At 45.4% G+C, this 21,043-nt stretch overlaps 1 protein-coding gene across 2 annotated transcripts in view; it reads left to right on the top strand.

Annotated features, from left to right (window-relative positions):
* Positions 1-8,617, top strand: part of LOC103679198 (norrin cystine knot growth factor NDP) — a 24,882-nt gene extending 16,265 nt beyond the window's left edge. For both annotated transcript variants that reach the window (XM_008708713.2, XM_040632740.1), the window contains exon 3: positions 8,089-8,617. In XM_008708713.2, coding sequence (XP_008706935.2) covers positions 8,089-8,316 — 228 coding nt within the window. In that variant the 3' untranslated portion in view covers positions 8,317-8,617. The remainder of the gene's footprint in view (positions 1-8,088) is intronic.
* The last annotated feature ends 12,426 nt before the right edge of the window (positions 8,618-21,043 follow it).

The following is a 21,043-nucleotide window of genomic DNA, read 5'->3' on the forward strand; positions in this document are numbered from 1 at the left end:
AAAAAAAAAAAAAACTACAGCAAAGGAAGAAAAAAAAAAAGACGGGACATGTTTTTATAACTGTGATTGCTCAGAAATTGTAGGCCTGAGCATTATTAGCTTCTCCTCCCCTCCCCCTACAGATAACCCTAGTATTTGGTGTTTCTTAGTCCATGGATGATTTTTCCCTCTGTTGAGCTGTTCTCTGTAATCATGATTGTATCACAAAAGTGGGGGTTATTAAAATTATTTCAAGGAAAATGTCAGTGGGATGGTAGGAAGGAACAGATAAATAGGAGCATCTCTGAAACCTAAAAAAACAATCTGGAAAGATGTGGTGAAATGATGGAAAAGCACTTTAGGCACGATCACACTAGTTAAGGGCAGGTCAGAGAAGAGACGTCGTTAACAAACTCATGGTGCTTGAGCGTGACTCCTAGAAACAGACTTTAGTCTACCTTCCCTCACGTCCGTTCCTTCCAGAATGCCATGCTAAATAGCGCAAAATTGGGAGTAGCAGAAATGTGTGTAATTTCATGGGAACAATCTGTTTTCAAACATCCCAAATGATCGCAAATATAGCAATGGTTTTATGTAAATGGTGCTTGTAATTATAAACCTTTCTTACTTGGTCTTAAAATATGCCTGGCAGAGTCTCAACTACCCAGACCTTTCCTGGATTAGATTTTCTCCATGTACCCAAGAACAAACACTGTTTTTCGTTTTTAAATAATCTATAATTCTTGACTCTCACAGACTTGGGCTGGTCCTCTTTCTAATGGGTCTCATGAACAAAATTGTTCTTTACAGACTTGAGATCAAACATTGAGCCCGGGTCTAGAAAACAGCCAACAGGGGTTGTTACAACGAGGAGACTACAGTCGATCTTTCCTCTCTGCATAAATTTTCCTTCCACGTGATGCTCAAAGGCCGTTGTTTACTAGACACATGCCTACCATTTGCCTGTCCGTTGTTAGTGTTTCCTGACTTAGATCTATCCAGTGTCTGGCCTTGGGAAGACAGGTGTCCGGGAGAGTGTGACTCAGGCTCAGGGGAGGGAAGGCATCTGCTTGAACACCTAATATGTGTCAAGCGTCTCATAATATATGATCTGATCATTGCCAACAAAGCTGTGTTGGAAGGCATTACCAATCCCATTTCACTGGTGGAGCAAACTGAAATGCTGAAAAAGTAGTCAGTAGATTGCTTGTTTAGCCCACAAGTGGTGGATCATTTCTCTTGCAACTACTTGTATCTTCATATTGGTGAAATACAGGTAGAATGCAAAAGCCACTATTAAGAAGTCCAGGCTCAACTTCGGATCCACTGGAAATAATTATTTATAATCAGTGATCTTTCTAGAAAATAGGAATCGTTGTGAAAGTTCTGTGGGAGCCGGTCTGTCTACTCCCCCTAGCCCCGAGCTCCAGGATCCTGTCACCCATCGCTTAGCAATTCAGGAAAGGGATGAGATGGAGTCAGGCAGAAAAGATTGGCCACAGCAGTCCACCAAGGAGGTCATGTGACCACAGATTAGGATGTGCCTAGTTTTCAGTGGTGACACCTCCTAGGACTGGATACAAAAGATCCCGGGAGTGGCAGGTTCATTGACAATCTTCCTGGAAATTCTGAGTGAATAAAGAATATAGAGCAAACAGACAGAAGGCCAGTGGTCAGTGAAACCCAGCCGTGTTGAGAACCTTTAGGGCAACTGAGGCATCTCAGACTTTGAAGTGAGAGAGACCTGGTTTCACATCCCAGCTCCACGGTGTGCCCAGGGGGTCACTTCGGGAGAAGTGAAATTAGTCTTTGGTGCCTCCATTTATTCCCGCGTAAAATGGGGCAACTGCTGTCTATCTAAAGGTGGGGGGTATGGGTATTGGTGATATCTGTAAAGCATTCAGCGTGCTGTCTGGCATATAAGAGACATTAATAAGTGACATTATGATCTTGATGATGAAGCTATAAACTGGACAGGTGTTTAGACTCGTTTTCTATTTCAGTCACCATTGAGACCTCAGTAACAGTTGGGATCTCATACAGCCTGAAAGGATTAGGAAAATGAACCTCATCAGGGTTCTTGTTAAACACAGAGATCTGGCAGGGGTGGAGGGAGCGTGCAGAAGACCAAAGTAACCATAAGCCATCATGCTGGGTATTAAGAGTGGGGAGAGAAGCAGAAGAGAAACAGATCCTGCTGTCTGACCTCCCTTCCCAGGTGAGTGGCGGGAGCAGGGAGTGGGGGGCGGGGGACAAGTTCTGGATGCGAGCCAGGGAGAAGTTTTCAGGGACTGAGGTTGGGAAAACAAGCTAATAGGTGGGCCTGTGAAGTCTGAGTTGGGTGAGGAATGGGGGTGGTGGTGGCCCTGAAGGGACTCAGAACCAGGACATAGGGTCTTCTGAACTCCAAAGGGCCAAGGAGAAGGACAGTCCAGGGGATAAAGGCTGGAGAACTTCCCAGAGGAATTGGAGAGGAAGCTGTTAAGATCCCCGAGCCTCTCCTAGGGCTGCCGACCATGCTCCTAGTGTGGTAGGAGAAATAGGGAGAGTCGGGAACATGGAACCTCTAACACCATTAAGTACTGGGGAGATAGGACGTTTTTCTTTTAAGGAACGAATTTATATCTTCCTAGGTGCAGGCCCCGTGGCCGGCAATGGAGGCACAAAAATAGGGGCAGGGTGAAGACCAAGTTTTTTTTGTTTTGGGTTTTTTTTTTAAGATTTTTTATTTATTTATTTGACAGAGAGAGCGACAGCCAGCGAGAGATGGAACACAAGCAGGGGGAGTGGGAGAGGAAGAAGCAGGCTCCCAGCAGAGCGGGAAGCCCGATGCGGGGCTCGATCCCAGGACTCTGGGATCAAGCCCTGGGCGGAAGGCAGCTGCTTAACGTCTGAGCCACCCAGGCGCCCCGGGAAAGGCCAAGTTTTTACCCTCATAATGCTGATCAGTAAATGGGGGAGAGGGGGAAGGGAAATGTTGTGTGTACAACGGCTTCGCATCGGTGTGAGTTGTGACCAGAGCCTTCCCCTTGTTGCTTCGTTCCTCTGGTGGCAGTTTTGCTGATGCCCTCAGCCTGACACAGACCCTTTGGGCACTGACCTGGGTGTCTGGAGATGAGCTGCACCATGATTTATTGAGGGTGCTGGGGAGGAAAGGAGTGGGTGCTGCAGAGGGGCCACGGGAGACGGGGTACGTAGCATTCACTGCCGAGAAAAAGGCAAAAAACTGTTCCTCATTTAAATGAGGGACAGTGGCCAAACTCCCGTTCTAGGATAAGATGTTCTGTGTGCAAAGTCTTTATTCTGGGTCTTTATTCTGGTACTGATGAAGACATCTAGTCAGCCATGGCCTGAGCCAAGAGTTTGCAGGAGTCCCCCGTGACGGAGGAAGAAAGTGGCTTTGGCAATGATTAAGAATCTTTCAACAAGGAGTGATGAAAACCATCTGTGTTTGGCTTTTCTCTCGCTCAGAAGATAGTTGTATATTGTGGCAGAAGACATAGCTGCCTGAGAGGTACAGTAGGTCACCAGAGAGAGCAGGGGCCTGGGGTCACTGGGTGCAATCTTTGGTCAGGACCCAGGAATCACAGCTGGCTATAACCCTCACAATACAGCCTGAACTTGCCCATGACCAGCTTGGGCCATGTAGGAAGTTCCAGGCTGACTGTCATGGTTAGGACAGAGGGCTCAGGAATCATGCTGTCTCAGGTCAGAATGCGGGGCCTCCACCCGACAGTGATGGGACCTCAGGCCAGTGACTCATCCTCTACCTTTTCATGTCTTCATTTGTAAAATGGGGAAAGTTTACCTTTTGAAATGGCTGTTAAGAATCAGGTTGCGTGTGAAGGACTTGGCACAGAGCCTAGAGCCTAGTAAATGTCCAATTCATGTTATATATCCTCATCATTACCATTCTTTTATGATCACCCAAGGACCTTTCATTACTCTTAGCTTCAGCACATGGAAATCAGATCAGAACATGAAGGAGCCCATCCCTGAGCAAACTCTCTGAACCCCGCAGCTCTGTTCGTATTAGAAGGAACTGGCTTTCAAATCCAGCTGGAGGCGAGTGACTCTGAGGTTGGGGGGAGACAAAGGGACTGCTGGAGAAGTTGCCTAGCTTTCCCAGCATCAGGCCACTTGCTGGGGGGAACCTAAGAGAGCAAAAATTAAACTGGACCCAGAGCAGATAACATGTATCTGTCACCCAGCTGAGCTGGGAGAAGTCCATAGAAGGTCAATGAGCAACAACCAAATGTGGAAACTGTTCCTTTGACGGTAGAGAGCCCCATGTGGGTTCTTCGTCAAAAGAAATTCATTTCCCGATTTCATAATGGAGCAGTGTGGATGCTCTCTATTACGAGCAGTTAAGTGCAGTGACAATACAGAGGAGTTTTCCCATGTCAGTAAGTACCACCGAGTCACCCCGGCACGAGGAGCGCGCATTGACCACAAACTGGGTTTTGGCAGGCGAACTGGTGTTTGAAGGTGAACTGATGTTTGATGACTTGGTTAAGGAGTTAAACACAGTGTGGTACCATCCAAGGAGTTTCTGGGAGTCCCTGGGAGTTCCCAGATCGCTGGGGGAATGCAACTGGAGGAGGGTCTTGCTGGTGGAGGAGACCTCATTTAGGAGCGCCCTTTCAAGATTCAGCTCTGCAGAAGCTTCGGGGTGGTGATGATGTATCCCAAGGGGTTCATAAGGAAAAGGGCAGCTTGTATGGTTATGATATGGTTAGGGGTCCCAGAGGCGGGTCAAAGTAGATTGGAGAAGGCTGTGAGTTGGCGCATGCCTCACGAAAACATTTTCATATCAGGAAGTGGGATATAATCGTGATTTAGACCAGGGGCTTGGTTTTAGGCAAACCTGGGTTTCATTCCAGCTCTGCCTTGTACCAGATACGTGAGTTTGGGCAAGTTAGTTCAACTGTCTAAAGCCTTGGCTTCCTCATCTGTCGTAATAGTACCGATTAAAAGAGTACCTTTAGCATCGGATTGTTACGAGGATTAAATGAGATTAAATGTTGTAAGCACTCAATAAATGTTAGCTGTCATAATTATCATTTGCTAAATGCTCGCTATCTAGTGATCAACCTAGAGAGGCACTTCTCAGGCTTTAACAGGTCCAGAGCCTTGCTACTCGATGTGTGGACGTTAGTGGTCTTGACATCACCAGAGTCTTGTGACAAATGCAGAATCTCTGGCCTCAGCCATATCTACTCAGGCACAATCTTCATTTTAACAAGATCCCCAACTGATTTACATGCACGTTCTAGTTTGAGAAGCTCAACTGGTCTGGAAGAGGTGAGAAGATGTTCTAGATCTTACCTTCCAAACTCCCCGCCGTAGCCCTCCAACACACATTGACAAATCACAGCTAGATTTTTATGTCACTTCCAGCTTTGAGATGGGATCTAGAGACTGGAGATCTCCCAGAGAGGAGATTTCCTGTGTGTGTTGAGACTGTCAAGGGTCCTATGATTGTTTCATAGTCTCTTCTTAGAGGAGAGGGCATTTGAACTTGGCAGTGGAGGATAGTTGGGATTTCATTAAGCAGCGCTAGGAGGAAAGGGCATTCCTGAGAGGGGGCAAAGACATGAGCAAAGGCAAGAGGCAGGGAGGTTCAGAGCAGTTCCATGAACTCCTAAATGATTGAGCTTGATCAGATTAGGGAGTGAGTGATGAGAACTAGAACAGTTGTAAGGGAGTGGGTGACGAAAATGAGAGCAGTTGTAAGATTGGAAGGATACGAAATCCAGGTCATAGAGGATCTTAATACCCGTCCGGGATTTTGGACTTGATTCCGAAGGCAGCAGGCAGCCACTGAAGGTGTTTATTGTATGTACATGTCTGTGCATTCTCCTTGCCCAAAAAGTCCAGCTCTGGAGATAGAGAGACCCATTGGAGGGGGCCCCAGGGTCTTCAGTGCTGGAGTTCTTGTCCTTCAGAAAGAGCTGAAGGTGGAGCTTGAGACCCTGAGAAAGTTTAGTGAAATCACAATCGGGTCAGTGCTTCTACAGATGGCCCAACATTGCTGACTTGGTCGCTTTACAGATAATGCAAACTACCAGGTCATTCCAGGTCTACCTCCGGTTCACCTGCATGTGCGTCATTCTGGTGAGACGAACGCCATGTCTGTGCCTCTTGGAATTAAGCCTGTTGACACAGGTTCACTATATTCATCTGGACTGAAATTGGATCTCTAAAGACTCCATTTGGGGAGGTGACCTCTGAATATTGCTTAATCTGTGGAAGAGATGACCCACACTAGAGACGAGCACATTTAACCCTACTCCAAAGTGAGCTGTCAGGGAGCTCTTCCCACAAACCAGCAGGTGTGGGGAGAAGGGGCTGGGGAAGACCTTGGGGTCCTTCTCATTAGAGGGATGGGGTGAGCACCAAGGACTGGCCCATGTACTACTGCTCTATGGCATAATCTCTCAAAACCTATTTCAGATCACGTCTGTTTTGCCTAGCAACGTGAAGAGCAGGCAGGATAGCACCGAAGCCTTCATAAATTCAAAACAGCTTCTAGCTGCCGTTTTCTCTCTGCCTCTGATTAATCCCATCCCACCATCTTCTTTGATAATGACGTTAATAATCTATAATGACCAGAAGTCGTCTTGTCTTCCTTTTAGAAAGATGAGCAGGCCATTTCCTTCTTTTAATTCTTAATGAATTAAGCTGTCCACCCTACCCTACCCATAACTGCCATTGCCAAGATACCGGGATGTATGTATGGGAGACATAAATGGGTTCCACCTCCTTAAGCTGGATGGAAAATACCAAGTGTGTGCCTATGTCCATTGTTCTGGGGATAACCTTGGTAGTTTGCATCAGATTCTTAAAGAAGGCTGTTCACTAAAGCCACTTTAAGGGCCACTATAAAGAACCCACAGCCTCTGTTACTCAGCCCAAGCTTTATTTTTTTTAAACTTATTTATTTGAGAGAGAGAGAGAGAGAGAGAGAGAAGAGAGAACGAGCAGGGGGAGGGGCAGGGGGAGAGGGAGAGAGAATCTCAAGCAGACTCTCCGTTGACCATGGCACCCGTGGCAGGGCTCGATCTCATGACCCTGAGATCAGGACCTGAGCCAAGATCAAGAGTCAGACGCTGAACTAACTAAGGCACCCAGGTGCCCCCAGCCCAAACTTTAGCACCATCCGAACCTACCTCTGGAAATGGAGATGGTCAGAATGAATGCATCCTGGTATTTGCCATAAATGACTCTAAGATTCGATTGCACAAATCTCAGGCTCCTTCGGTGGATAAGCCCAGGAGTGTGATTCCAGGGCCCAAAACAACCCTTGTTTCTGTTTCGTTCTCTTGTTTCAAGTTGTAGCGCCCAGAATATTTCTTCCTGAGTATCACTCAGGTTACCCTCTTTTTCTTCACCAGAAGCCATACTCCCTTTTTTTTTAGCAATGCCTTGCACATAACACAGTCCTTTTTCCTGTAATCCTTCTTCATTTACTCCCTGAGTTCAATTTGGAATGACTTTCTGCATTTCGAGACTGGTCCAATTGACACTGGGCCAATGGCAGACTTACCACACTTGATTCTTTGGTTTTTATTTGCCCATCACGGCGGGGGGCCTCGTGCAGTGGTTCGACACCCTCAGTGCACTTCGGAATCAGCGGAGGAGCTTTGAAAACCATGAAAGCTTGGGCTCTCTCCCCAAGGATTTTAATTCGATTGGTTCGAGATGGGGCCTGGGCGCTGACATCTCATTTATTTATTTTTATTTTATTTCAGAGAGAGAGAGAAAGAGAAGGCACGAGCAGGAGAGGGGAGGGGCAAAGGGAAAGAGAAAGAATCTCGAGCAGGCTCCATGCTCAGTGCAGAGCCCTATGCGGGGCTCCATCTCACGACCCTGTGATCGTGACCTGAGCCGAAAGCAAGAGTCCGTGGCTCAACCAATTGAGCCCCCCCACGCGACCCTGGGTGCTGACATTTTAAAACCAAGTTTGCCAGGCAATTCTAATGTGCCACCGGGGTTGCCAGCCACTGGTCTAACCCAGCGGCAATTGGCAAAGAGTGTCAGGGGGCTGTGGGAACCGGCTGAGGTTCTGGCACCCCCACGGGGTAACCGTGTCTCTTCTCTCCGCAGATGGTGCTTCTGGCCAGGTGTGAGGGGCACTGCAGCCAGGCATCACGCTCTGAGCCCTTGGTGTCCTTCAGCACTGTCCTCAAGCAGCCCTTCCGCTCCTCCTGTCACTGCTGCAGGCCCCAGACCTCCAAGCTGAAGGCACTACGGCTGCGCTGTTCGGGGGGCATGCGGCTCACGGCCACCTACCGGTACATCCTCTCCTGTCACTGTGAGGAGTGCAGCTCCTGAGGCCTCCCGCCGGGTGGCTTCTGGATGGGACAACCTCCCCCTCGCCGAGGCGGTTCAACCGGCCAGGGAAGGACTGGCGAGAAAAGAGTTAAGGGAAAAAAAAAAGATGCAGCCATTCCCACGGGATTCTGCATATTCTAGTAATAAAGGCTCTCCATGCTTGTTGACAGAGAGAGATGCTCTGGGAACTGGTCTTCCATCCCTGTCTCCTTTCCCTGGTACAATTTCTTTTGGTTCCTTTTCAGATTCAAGCATTTGCACCCTTGGCGCCGAATGCTGTTCGGGTTTCCAACAATTCCAGCATGAGCAGGGAAAGTGCCCCCCCCCCCGCCCCATGCCGGAGTGGGTCAGGCTGTCACTGTTGGGTGCAGATTAGGGAAGCATTCGCTTTGGAAAGCAGGAAAGTCCAACTCTTTTCTGCGATGCCGTCTGGGTTAGTTCGGTTTGGTTTTGACCTTGTCGTTTGGTCTAAGGTTGCCATCACTGCTAAAGGTTACCAATGGCAAATTCCAGGCCCCAAGCAGGTTGGGGATGTGTAGCCAGGCTCACTCACGGCCAGCTAACTGACATTAAAAACACTAACAAATGGATTCTCTTACGTGATGCTGGAACCCCTGAGAGCGGTCATTATGATTCAGAAATGACTTTTGGGGAGTAAAGGTGGCATACAGAATTTGTCACCTGAAGGCTCCTGCAGATAAATTATGGCAAAATTTTGTAAGGGAGCAGACTTTTAAAGACCTGCACAAACACGGATCCTGCACTGACTTTGAAAAAGGCTTATATGTACTAGTGGCATGGAGAACGCACTATACTCATGCATGCAAATTAGACGCCAAGTATGACTCTATTTGTGCGTGTGCTGTAGCTTTAGCCATGTCGCGGGCATCATTCTGTACCATCCACTTGTCCATGGGAAGCTTGCTGCCAAAATGGCGGCCTGGCTCATCTTCTGAACATTTGGCTCAACTCTGTTTTGGTCCTTGAGACTCAAAATTTGAGTTATTCCCATGTTGTGAAATAAAAAGACAGTATCTTCAAAATTGTGACTGTGTGAGTATCGCCTCTCCCTACTAAATATTCCACTATGAAGCATCCCTTATGGTGCGTTGGGGGGGGGTTCAGAAAAAAGGGAGATGGGGTTCTAGAATGCATGGGGAGGACGTTTATTGAAATCAATAAACAAGGGTGATGGGGGCTTAGGAAATTTGGGTTTTAGTTTCAGAACTTAGCTTAGTGAATGGGCATAAAATCTGATGCATTCTGGCTTCCTTAGGCACTATGGAATGAAACAGAGGTCATCTCTTTTTTAACCTCTTCACTTTTCTGGGAAAAGAGTAAGTATCCATAATTGAAGGACCAGGAGGACAAAGAATTCGCCAGCCACGGTTTCTGTGCCATTGCCAGTCTAGTGCTCCAGGTCCAATGATACCCCTGAGCATTACGAGAATCGTCATGGTGCTGGCATAATGCTATGCCCACTTTCGGCACCACAACGCTACCCCAGATGGGCGACTCCGTTTCCATGGAAACCTTGACACCACGCTGCCTTGGTTCACCAGAGATGACAGTGCACCCCACTGTTCATACAGTCAACCTGTGAATTACTTTCCCTGTAGAGATGATGGTTTTGTACACTCTCTAGCATGTAGCTTTCACACATTTTTAAAGAAAGCCAGCAGGGTTAAATCTGTATTTGTGACTTTGGGACAGAATAAAACTAATGCTATTAAACCTTGACCTTGATCTTAACCTTCGTGGTGATGGAGCCAGCCGGTTCACTAGTTAGAGGTCTCCCCATTTTGAAGGCAAATGTGAAATAGTAATTTGGATCATTACATCAAGAGAAATTTTGTCATAAAAAAGAATTAAATTTAATACCTAAAGTTAAACGGTTATAATCCTTGACTGATAATGAAAGTAGTGACTGCCGGTCACATTTATAGCTATTGTTCCATGTCACTAATCAAAGAGTGAAAAAATACTTCTAGCCTTAATATATCTCTTCCTGGCTTTGAAAATTCAATTTGCTTCGAGAGTTATATGCCCCAAACTCTGGTCTGTATTTCCTCACTACGCATTTGGGACTGGAGGGGCCACTTAATGTGACTCATATTTTCCAAATTCCCTGGAAGCCATAGAAAATATTCCGTTCGATTCCCATTGCATCACCTATTGTCAAAGCTTCCCCCACAGAAATGAGCAGAATTATGCTTGGAAGACTAGAGAACAGTGGCATTTGGGAGAGTCATTAAAAAGCATCCACCTCTTCTCTCCCTAAACAGATGAGCAAATGGCGACCTGCAGAAACCCAGAAACTTGCCCAAAGGCACACACCTGGTCTTGGATTTGGAACGAGAATCCAGGCTTCCCGCTCCCCAGCCATGGGCTCTTCCCTTCCCCCACCCGTGAACGGATTCTCAGTCTTTTCAGGCTCTTGGATGCTGAATATGGTGAATGGGCTGGAAGAGAGTGAGAGAGACAGAATAAAGTTTAATGGGGCATATCAAGGCTGAGAAAGAGGAAAAAGAATTACATTTTCCCTAAAGACCTCAAAATAGCCCTGGGAACGGAGAGAATTTAGACATTATTGGATATTGAGTTACTATGGAATTTGTATTATGTCTTTTAAAAATTAAACATATTTAGCCTTATTTTAATGTCTACCCCTAAGGATTGAGAAAGAACCAAATGAAAACATTGATCAGTTAAAAACACTGCTCCCGGAATGCCTGAGGAATGTTCACCCATCTTCTCCCTTTGCTACGCATGAGTAAAGGGAGATCAAAACATGTTATGATCTCAGTAGCTTACATCTTCAAAATCTGTATGATAATCCATGATGGTGGAGGGCAAGCCTCGTGTAAACTGATTTTACCCTTATCGTTTGTGAGCGTTTACTAATCAGTTAACACTGCACCGGAAGATAGAGGGGATTATGCACTGAATTGATTTTCTTGAGTTCCCAGACCAGTCTCTCAAGTCTTATTCATATAAGCTTCTGAACTTTCCCCAGAAGCCTAGAATGAAGGACCAATCAGCCTTCCTTGGTCCCAAGGAAATAACGGTTGATTTTCTTCTAAACTCAAGTGCTTGTTAATCACAAAACCATCACACGTTATTTTCTATCAGGTGGAGTGGGCTGCATACATGTAATGACATGGGGAACTGTTTGGGTACGTTCATTTCTTCCTCATGATGTGGGAGGAATTAAGGTACAGACGTGCTTTTGGCCACCTCTTCAGGTCCTGCTGAAGCATACACACTTGAGCAAGATGGCCGCCCACTATGGAACACCAAATGCCTGGGGGTCAGGCGGTTGGGGAGGCTTCTATCAGAAAGGCAAGCCATATCCTGCTGATGCTGACCCCCTTTGTGAACCTAGGGCACGGCCACATCATGGGGGGTAGACACGGTCACTCCCTTCAGGAACTAGAACATTGGAGAGGCTTGGATCTGGGAAGAGAGGTTCTGCACATGGCTGTATCATTACGCACTGGGAGGAGGGTTTGCTTAGTGATGCCTGTTTCAGTGCACAAAGAGGCACCCAGCAACTACTCGCCAAAGGACCGTATTTCTTGAGAGAATGACATCACATGCCAACAAATCAGTGTTTTCCTCAAAGTCTTCACCATATTAATGAAACGTTTTGGTATATTCTACCATAAATCTGTAAAAGCATCTGCTTTTAATTTAATTTAATTATGAATGGGATTTCCAATTTCTCATTAAGTTATTCTGTGCCCTCAAATATCAATACCATCTTCTCATGTGTAGACAGAACCTCTTAAATTTGGTGACAGTGGTGAATATGGGCATGAGCCAAGGAAGCATTTGTTGCCCCGGCCATCAATCCCTTCAGGAACTGTCTCAGCTACAGGGTCACCTTGCCCAAGGGCGTGTTCTTCCAGGGGTGGCTGAGATCCAGTAACTGATGGAGGTGGAGGGGGTGTCTAAGAGCCTGGTTACCCTGGCCCGATGGAAGACAACGCTAGCAGGCAGTCCTGGCTCCAAAGCTGGCAACTGGGTTGACTACGTGTCTTTGTGCCCAACCTTGCTCCCCGACCCTTTGCTTGCACAGGTGCTGACCCTAATCAATACCTTAGCGTCTCACTGTTGGGAACCAAGCCCACAGCAGTAATTTTTACATCGTGCTTCCTCTGAAAGCATCCTTTAAAGGTATGTGCCAGCACCTCTTATGTGTCAGCTAGAATGCTAAATGCTGGAGAAACTGAGGTTAAAAAAAAAAAGCCTTAGCCTTGCTTTTAATATGTACCCAGGCCAGAGAGACCGAGAGGTAACTAATAAGTGATCATCCACCACACAGACGACCTTGAGTGCTTGGCTTTAAGGCGGCCATTTTGAAAGTAAGGAGAAACGTGACTTGAGATGTAACATGAGCATTTTACAGCATTTTCACAGAGAGTCTGTCATTTGGTTTTCAGAATATCCTTATGGAGTAGGTTAATTATTACAAAAATCTTACAGATAAGAAACCAGAAGTTGACTTTGGACTTTAAAGTCTGTGCTTTCTTCACCATTTCCAAACACCCTCTTTTCTTTTTTCTAAAGCGTGTGGACAGAAGGAAAGGAGCTCCAAACCACTTGGTGTCAGAACATGTCAGTTCTCATTAGCAAACTATGATTCCAGGACGTACACAGAGCACCCAGGACCCTGACCCAGTAGAATTTCAGAGAATATACTATTCTAATATAAACATCTGGAGAAAATAAACACGTTCCAAATTAAATTAAAAGAGGCCAAAGCTGTGCTTATGACTCTAAAATCCGATCACATTTGGCTGTAATCTTTTGAATAGCTTCAATGTCCCAGTGTCAGACGTACATGTTAACTCGAATGTTCTATTTTAAAATTGTTGAGAGTTGGACCGGGCTCCCTAGGAGCAGTTTGACTTATGTCATCACCATCATCATCATCATCACCATCATCATCAACCTTGAATAACAGCGTATAATGAAGCAGAGATCGTGATTAGCACTTTCTCTGCTTTATCTCGTTTAATCCTCCCAACTGACCTTGAGGTTAATCTTACCCTTACTTTACAGATAGTGGAAGTTAGTGGTATGGTTTTTGATCACTCAGACTTTTTTAGGGGGGGCATCCCAGAGTTCTTCATTATCTTCCAAATCATCACCACAACTAATATTGCCATCATCATCGCAGAGTGCTATCAAGTATCTGGACATGTATTTGTGCTATGGAAATAAATTTAAAAAGGTAAGTTCTCTCCTTGTGAGAGCTGACATTCTAAAACCCTGCTTATGGTTTTAAATAACTAAATTCTTCACAATGCGTTCTCTTCTATTTTGGTCTACACCAGCAGTGTATTTTTCCATCATCCTAACAACCAATTATTTCCTTTTTTGCATTGGGACAATCTCGTTCCCTTTCCCTTATTTGATTCCACAGCTCCATTGGCGATTCATGACTTTTTAGGTACCTGTTGTGGGAAGAGGCCATGAGAAAGCACAGCGCTAACACCAACACCGGTCTGAAAAGGAACGGAGAGGCATGCTGTTCAGCTCTCATTTTGTAGAAGTTTTGGATTCTGTGTCTTCTGACTTCTCAACCCGTGCTCGTGCCATTGGCCAATGCTACATGTTCCCCATTGTTCTTGCACGACAGTTTCTCACGAAACAATGCAAAAGCATCCTTCACTGTTGTCGTTGAAATGAACAGCCCAAGATTTCGTTTGACCGGGTGCCCACTTTCACGGACTAGTTCCTGGTGCTCGGCACACGTACTGTTGTGTGTTAAGAGCGTGAACTCTGGGGCCAGACTGCCTGAGTTCACACCCCTGAGCTGGTGTTTATGAGCCACGTGACTTTCAGGCACGTCGCGTGGCTTTTTTGTGCCTCGGATTCCGCCTCTGTAAGTATGTCTAAACTTCCTGATACCATTATGAGGAGTAAATGAGTTAATGGGTGATGTGGAGAAACCTAGAACCATCCATGACACCAAGCCACACGCACAAGGATCGGCTACCATTCGCGCTATGCGTTCGAAGTACCAGCAAGTTGTAACTTCTCAACTACAGCTTTGCTTAGGCTGAATATTATTCTTACCCCTATTTTTTCCCAGCAAAAATTACTTATTCTTAAGCTTCCGTGTTATATGGCTCTACGATAAAAAGGTTTTATTTTTTTAAGCTTATGGTACTACATTGATAGAAATAAGTCAGCCAGTTGTTATTTAATTGCTTAATTTTTAGCTTGGCTTTCCTGCCTTAAGATCGCATTCATCCTACCAACAGAAGATACCTATTAGATCATTTTATTTGCCCTCCTATGTGCCTGGAAACAACCAAAGCAATGAAAAGTGCAAGTCTCTTAATACTTTTTCTGGGAAATTCATTTATTCTGAAATAAGTGTAGAGCCTTCTTATCCTCCGATTATCCAATTATTCTTAGAACCACTGTCCTCTCTCCATTCTTCCCTCCACTCCCCACCCCCCTCAACAATTCCTCTTACAGGTTTGAGTTAAAGAACCTTCTGAAGACACTTTTTTTTTAAAGATTTTTATTTATTTATTAGACAGAGATAAAGACAGCCAGCGAGAGAGGGAACACAAGCAGGGGGAGTGGGAGAGGAAGAAGCAGGCTCATAGCGGAGGAGCCCGATGTGGGGCTCGACCCCACAACGCTGGGATCATGCCCTGAGCCGAAGGCAGACGCTTTAACCACTGTGCCACCCAGGCGCCCCTGAAGACACTTTTTTTTAAATTAAATTTAAATTTGGGAACACCAGACAGTCAGGCTACCTGTTCCACTCCAAGGAAGGGAGGATTATAGTAAATAGTACAAATTCACACAAATAAATAATCTATTCCTTATACTCATTTCTACTTTTCCAGAACAGCACAACTATAGGTTGGCACAGCTTAGTACATCTAAATCATTTATCTCTTATGTGAATTCCTATTTTTCCAAAACAGCAGTCTTTCACCCCGAGCCAGACACCTTTGTAGCAAATCTTGGATTTGAACAAAGGGTAGAATATCAAATTAAAATCGGAAAATTATAGGAGCACCTGGGTGGCTCAGTCGCTTAAGCATCTGCCTTTGGCTCCGGTCATGATCCCAGGGTCCTGGGATCGAGTCCTGGGATCAAAGCCCTGCATCGGGCTCCCTGTTCAGCAGGGAGTCTGCTTCTTCCTCTGCCCCTCCCCCCATCTGCACGTGCTCTCACTCTCTTAAATAAATAAGTAAAATCTTTAAAATAAAATAAAATTAGAAAATTACAATTCTGTATTACCTAAGTCCATGCTGCCTGACAGCAATATAATGTGAGCCACATAAATCATTTTAAATTTGGTAGTAGCCGCCTAAAAATATATATATATATGTAAAATCAATTTTGACAACATATTTTACTTATTCCAGTATATCCTGAATATTATCATTTCATCATGTAATCAATAAGAAAACCTATTAATGAGATTTTTTTTCCATCCTTTTTGTCATACCAAGTCTTGGAAATCGGGTGTTTCTTTTACACTCGCAGTACCTAACAATTCAAACCATATATTATTTTTGAGCTTTCATGGATGTCCTGAAATCCCTGAGAAAAATGGTAGATATGGTGGGCAAGTCTAAGGACAAAAACGGAGAGGATGAGCCTGCAAATTATGAATGAACCAGACTAGAGGCTAGCACGAAAAAGGTGCTTGGACATTTCAGACACGTTATTGTCAATGTGGCTTTGCCCAATATACCCGAGGAGTCCAGAAACCCGAATGCATTCCTGGCTCTACCACTAACCAGCTGTGTGAATCAGAGTGAATCCCTTACGCTTTGCACTACTCAAGTTTTTTAGATCAGATTGTGAGAATCTCTTCCCATATCACAAATACTCTAGCTGTACGTGCACGCGCCCGCACGCACACACACCCCTGCTCTAACACTTACCTATTCTCAAGGTAAAGGAGGGTTTTTTAAAAAAAACTGAAGAATAGTCGACACACAATGTTACACTAGTTTCAGGCATACAATACAGTGATCTGATAAGTCTGTATGCTATGCTATGCTCGCCACAAGTGTAGTGACCATCAGTCTAAAGGAGCTTTTTTAAAAATCTGTTTCTGTTGTATTTTCATGACACCTTATATTCTTGCTTATCAGGTTTCTCCATTTTGCCTTTTCTTCAAGAGTCGTGCATGGTGATGTGTTATATAAGTGATTAAAAATGGGAGTGAGCTCATTAAAGTTTTGCTTTGTGTAATATCTCGGAACATGGTGAATTGCTGCTAATGCATCACTCATTTTGAGAATGAATTTTTTTTTAAGTCTGGTATATTTCATGCAAAATGTATTACACGTCTCCTTTTCTTTTCCTCCTAGCTTGCTTTTCCTCTTTTCCTTTCTAACAAAGGCAGCAAGCAGCAGATGGATTGGAAGAGATCAGGGGGTCATCCGGTGGTGGGTGGATGGGGCAGCCACTCTTTCGCTTTTGTGCGTCGAGGCCCTGGATAAATGCCAAGGGTATTTGAGGAAACAAGAGAGCCACGCGGGCTTTTAGGCAGAGTGCTCATTCATAATTAAGTTGCTTGGTTGCAGGGCCATCAAAGGCGAACTTCAAATACCCGGACGGCAAAGCCACCTGTGCCAGAAGCAGAAGCAGGATCGTGCAGGGGAAAGGCGGAGCCGATGGCAGATACTCAGAAAGCCCTGAGCCGAGAGGGACATTTTAAAATACAAAACCAAGAGCCTGAGTTATGTCGGAGGAACCTGGCAAGCATTTGTGAGGCCGGAGCCGCCGCATCTACGCGTGGGACCCGTGCCAATAGGGCAAGAGGCTGAAGCCATTGTGCGCTGTGTTGTCTCAAACCAGAGAGTGATTTCAAGATAATAAGCCAATGACGTCACTCATGGACTATTGACTCTGCATCGATGAGCACAATATCTAATTGAATCCTCTCAACAACTTTGTTGTTCTCTGCTTTTTACACACAGGAAAATCAAAGCTTGGAGAGGTCGAATGATTTGCTCTGAGTCTCGCCATCAGCAAGGGGCTGAGGCGAACTGACCACACATGTCTGCCTATGAAGCTCGAGATTCTTCTTTTTGCTCCATCCACCCTCGGTCCCCACGCCCACCTACGTTTGACTCTCAGACCAGATACGTTTTCGCTGGATGACTCATCAGAGGGTCAGGATCAAAGATCAATCTCCTAAAAACGTCCTACCGCTCAAGTCTTTTTAAGACCAGCTCCTATTCCTAAAAGGTCCTTGGGAGCTTCTAGGGAATCTAGGGACTCCCGCTCACCCGTGGGGCCCTGTAAACGTGCCAAGGAAACTTGAGGTCAGAATTTCCTTGGCCTTGGGGCACCTGAGTGGCACAGTGGTTAAGCGTCTGCCTTCGGCTCAGGGCGTGATCCCGGCGTTCTGGGATCGAGCCCCACATCAGGCTCCTCCGCTATGAGCCTGCTTCTTCCTCTCCCACTCCCCCTGCTTGTGTTCCCTCTCTCGCTGGCTGTCTCTATCTCTGTCGAATAAATAAATAAAGTGTTTAAAAAAAAAAAGAATTTCCTTGGCCTTGAATCTGAAGGATTCGGGTGAAACTCAGCTGGGCTTAAGAACTCCGTAACAGAAACTTGCCTGGGTCATTTTATTTGGCCCCCTGCAAAACTGTGAATTACAGGTATGAGACCAGGCCATCTCATATCACCTTCCCGGAACCCAGGGCCACACTGATGGTAGAACGGAAGAGACCCCTAGAGATGATCTAGTCGAAGGGCCTTGTTTTATACATGAGAAGCTCAGAGAAGTTTAGGTCATAAACCTAGCAAACAGCAACATGGGACTGGAGCTCCCATGTTTCCCACCAAGGCTAAGGGCTACTGGATGGCTACTCCATCCACCTCCTTCAAAGCCTATCCTCCCCACCCACCGAGCACTGCTTTTCAACACCAAGTTCAGCCAAGGCCCAGGGGCAGGGTGAATTTCCCCGAGCTAAAGAATGACAGATACCTACGTAGGAAAGCAAGCCAACACGGCTTCTGATTAACGTGGCCCCTCTTTCCAACAAGCCAGCACTACAGATAACATGCACCTCTCCAGGAAAGTCACAGTCACCCCCACGTAGCATGCGACAGGGGCCTAGTGCTTCATTCTAGGTTAGGCAGAATTTTCCACAGCGTCAGTCCCCCGAAGAATGATGTCCTCATAGCAAACAGCATCGTGGGGAACATTCGCACTGGCAAGACATTTGGTACGTAGCCTTTAGATGGTGCTAATGTTCTTCTGTAACCCAGTCTGCGGGAACTCGAGGCTCAGAAATCAAAGAAGTGGAAGTGAGCTCAGGGGGCTAGCTGTATTTCAACCTTCCCGCGCCAGGGCCCTGAAAACAGCCCCCCACACACTTTGGGAGGTATCTTGAAACAAAGACATTTCTGGGGCTTTCACTGCCATAGCAAGTTCTTGGCAAGGCTGAATGTGCCAGACTATTCGAGGCAGATCTCCTGCCGCCCAGGGAGCAGCATCAGTCAGTACTTTAAATGTGAGTGCACAGCCTCTGAATTCAGATTCGTCCTCAGTCTTTGTGCATCAGCGAGAGCCCGTGGCGATCTCGGTTCCTAAGGTCCGATTGTGTCCCTAGATTGGGCCATGGAGCCATTCATTTCGTGGGACAGTTTTCTTCAGGAAAGCCTCATTCATCCACTTAAGAAAGGGCTGGTGAAACCTACCATCATTCATTTTTTCTTTTTCCGGGCTCTGAAAAGAGGGGTGGGGAAAACACATCCCCCCAGAGCAACCTTTCTACGGCAGGCTTTTATGTCTTGGTTCTTCTCTTTTCCACACGCTGTGCGTTCCAAAGGCTCTATTTGTCTCAGAGTGCCACCAAAAGGGACAATGCTTTGCTCTGCAGTTTTTCTTTGCCAATGAAGCAGTGACAGGCTGTGTCATGGTTGCATTGAGAAGCCCTAGACATGGTTGAGGTTTTCTATGCAGAGAAGAAAAGAACTCCTTGCCCATTCACATGGATGGCTCTACACCCGTGGGAGCTGGTAGGGGTTTCCCAAATAGGACGTCACACTTAGTATTTATATACGTGGTGCCGATGAGTGTGTGTGTGTGTGTGTGTGTGTGTGTGCGCACGCGCGCGCGCGCACACACGCACCCATCGTGAGTACAGGAAGACAGGATCAGGGAGATGTGAAAGTCAGGAGGGGGTAAAGTTCCCATGCAGATCATCTGGTGAAAACAACTTTGGAAGCGTCACAATACCATTATTCTAATGTCTGAAATCCTATCACAGTGGGAAAAAAATCAGTTTATCCAGAGAGATCATGTAAAGAGCAGAATTAGAACCAAAGAGATGAAAATTGTTGGAAGATAGATTTCAGTTAGATTGCAGCAAGAACTTTTTTTCATTTTTAAAATTAAAAAAAAAAAAAGATTCTACCTTACAGAGCACGGCAAGAAAGGTACAAAAATGCTCAGATGCTCTTCACCTAGACTCTTCCGTTGTTAATATTTTGTCACAATTCATTTATCTCTCTTTTGCACATATACGTTTTGATATTTTCCTGAACTTTTTGAGAGTAAATGGCGTTATAATATCCATATATTCCTAAATATTTCATCCTGGGATTCCGAAGAATAAGGACATTGTCTTGCATAACCAGAGCAAAATTACACATTCCATATTCAAATTTCAGCAAACGTCCCAATGATGTCCTTTGTAACAGTATTTTTTTCCTCTGATTCAGGATTCATTAAGATACATTACTGGTGATGTTAATAAGGATAAACTTTTTAAGATTTAGGATTTTCAAAGAAAAATAAAGCTGGAGGCATCACAATTACAGACTTTAAGTGATATTACAAAGCTGTGGTCATCAAAACACCACGGTACTGGCACAAAAATAAAGCCACAGATCAGTAGAACAGAATAGAAAACCCAGAAACGAACCTATAGTTATATGGTCAATTAATCTTCGGCAAAACAGGAAAGAATAGCCAATGGGAAAAAGACTGTCTCTTCAATAAATGGTGTTGGGAAAACTGGACAGCAGCATGCAAAAGAATGAAACAGGACCAATTTCTTACAGCACACACAAAAATAAATTCAAAATGGATTAAAGACCTCAATGTGAGAGTTGAAACCACACAAATCCCTCCAAATACAAGTGCAGGCAGTAACTTCTTTGACATTGGCTGTAGCAAGTTCTTTCCAGATACATCCCCTGAGACAAGGGAACTAAAAGCAAAATAAACTGTTGGGACTGTATCAAAATAAAAAGCTTCTGCACAGCAAAGGAAACAATCTATCAAAACTGAAAGGCAACCCACTGAATGGGAGAAGATATTTGCAAAGGACATATCTGATAAAGGGTTAGCATCCAAAATCTATAAAGAACTTATAAAACTCAACACCCCAAAAATGAATAATCCAGTTAAAAAATGGGTAGAAGACATGAGCAGACATTTTTCCAAAGAAGACATCCAGATGGCCAACAGATAGATACATGAAAAGATGCTCAGCATCACTCAGCATCAGGGAAATACACATGAAAACTACAATGAGGTACCACCTCACACCCGTCCAAATGGCTAAAATCAACAACACTAGAAACCACAGGTGTTGTGGGGTGCCTGGGTGGCTCGGTCGGTTAAGCGTCTGCCTTCAGCTCAGGTCATGATCCCAGGATCCTCAGATCGAGCCCCGAGTCGGGCTCCTTGCTCAGTGGGGAATCTGCTTCTCCC

Source organism: Ursus maritimus, assembly GCF_017311325.1.
Source record: "Ursus maritimus isolate PB19 chromosome X unlocalized genomic scaffold, ASM1731132v1 scaffold_X1, whole genome shotgun sequence".
NCBI lineage: Eukaryota > Metazoa > Chordata > Mammalia > Carnivora > Ursidae > Ursus > Ursus maritimus.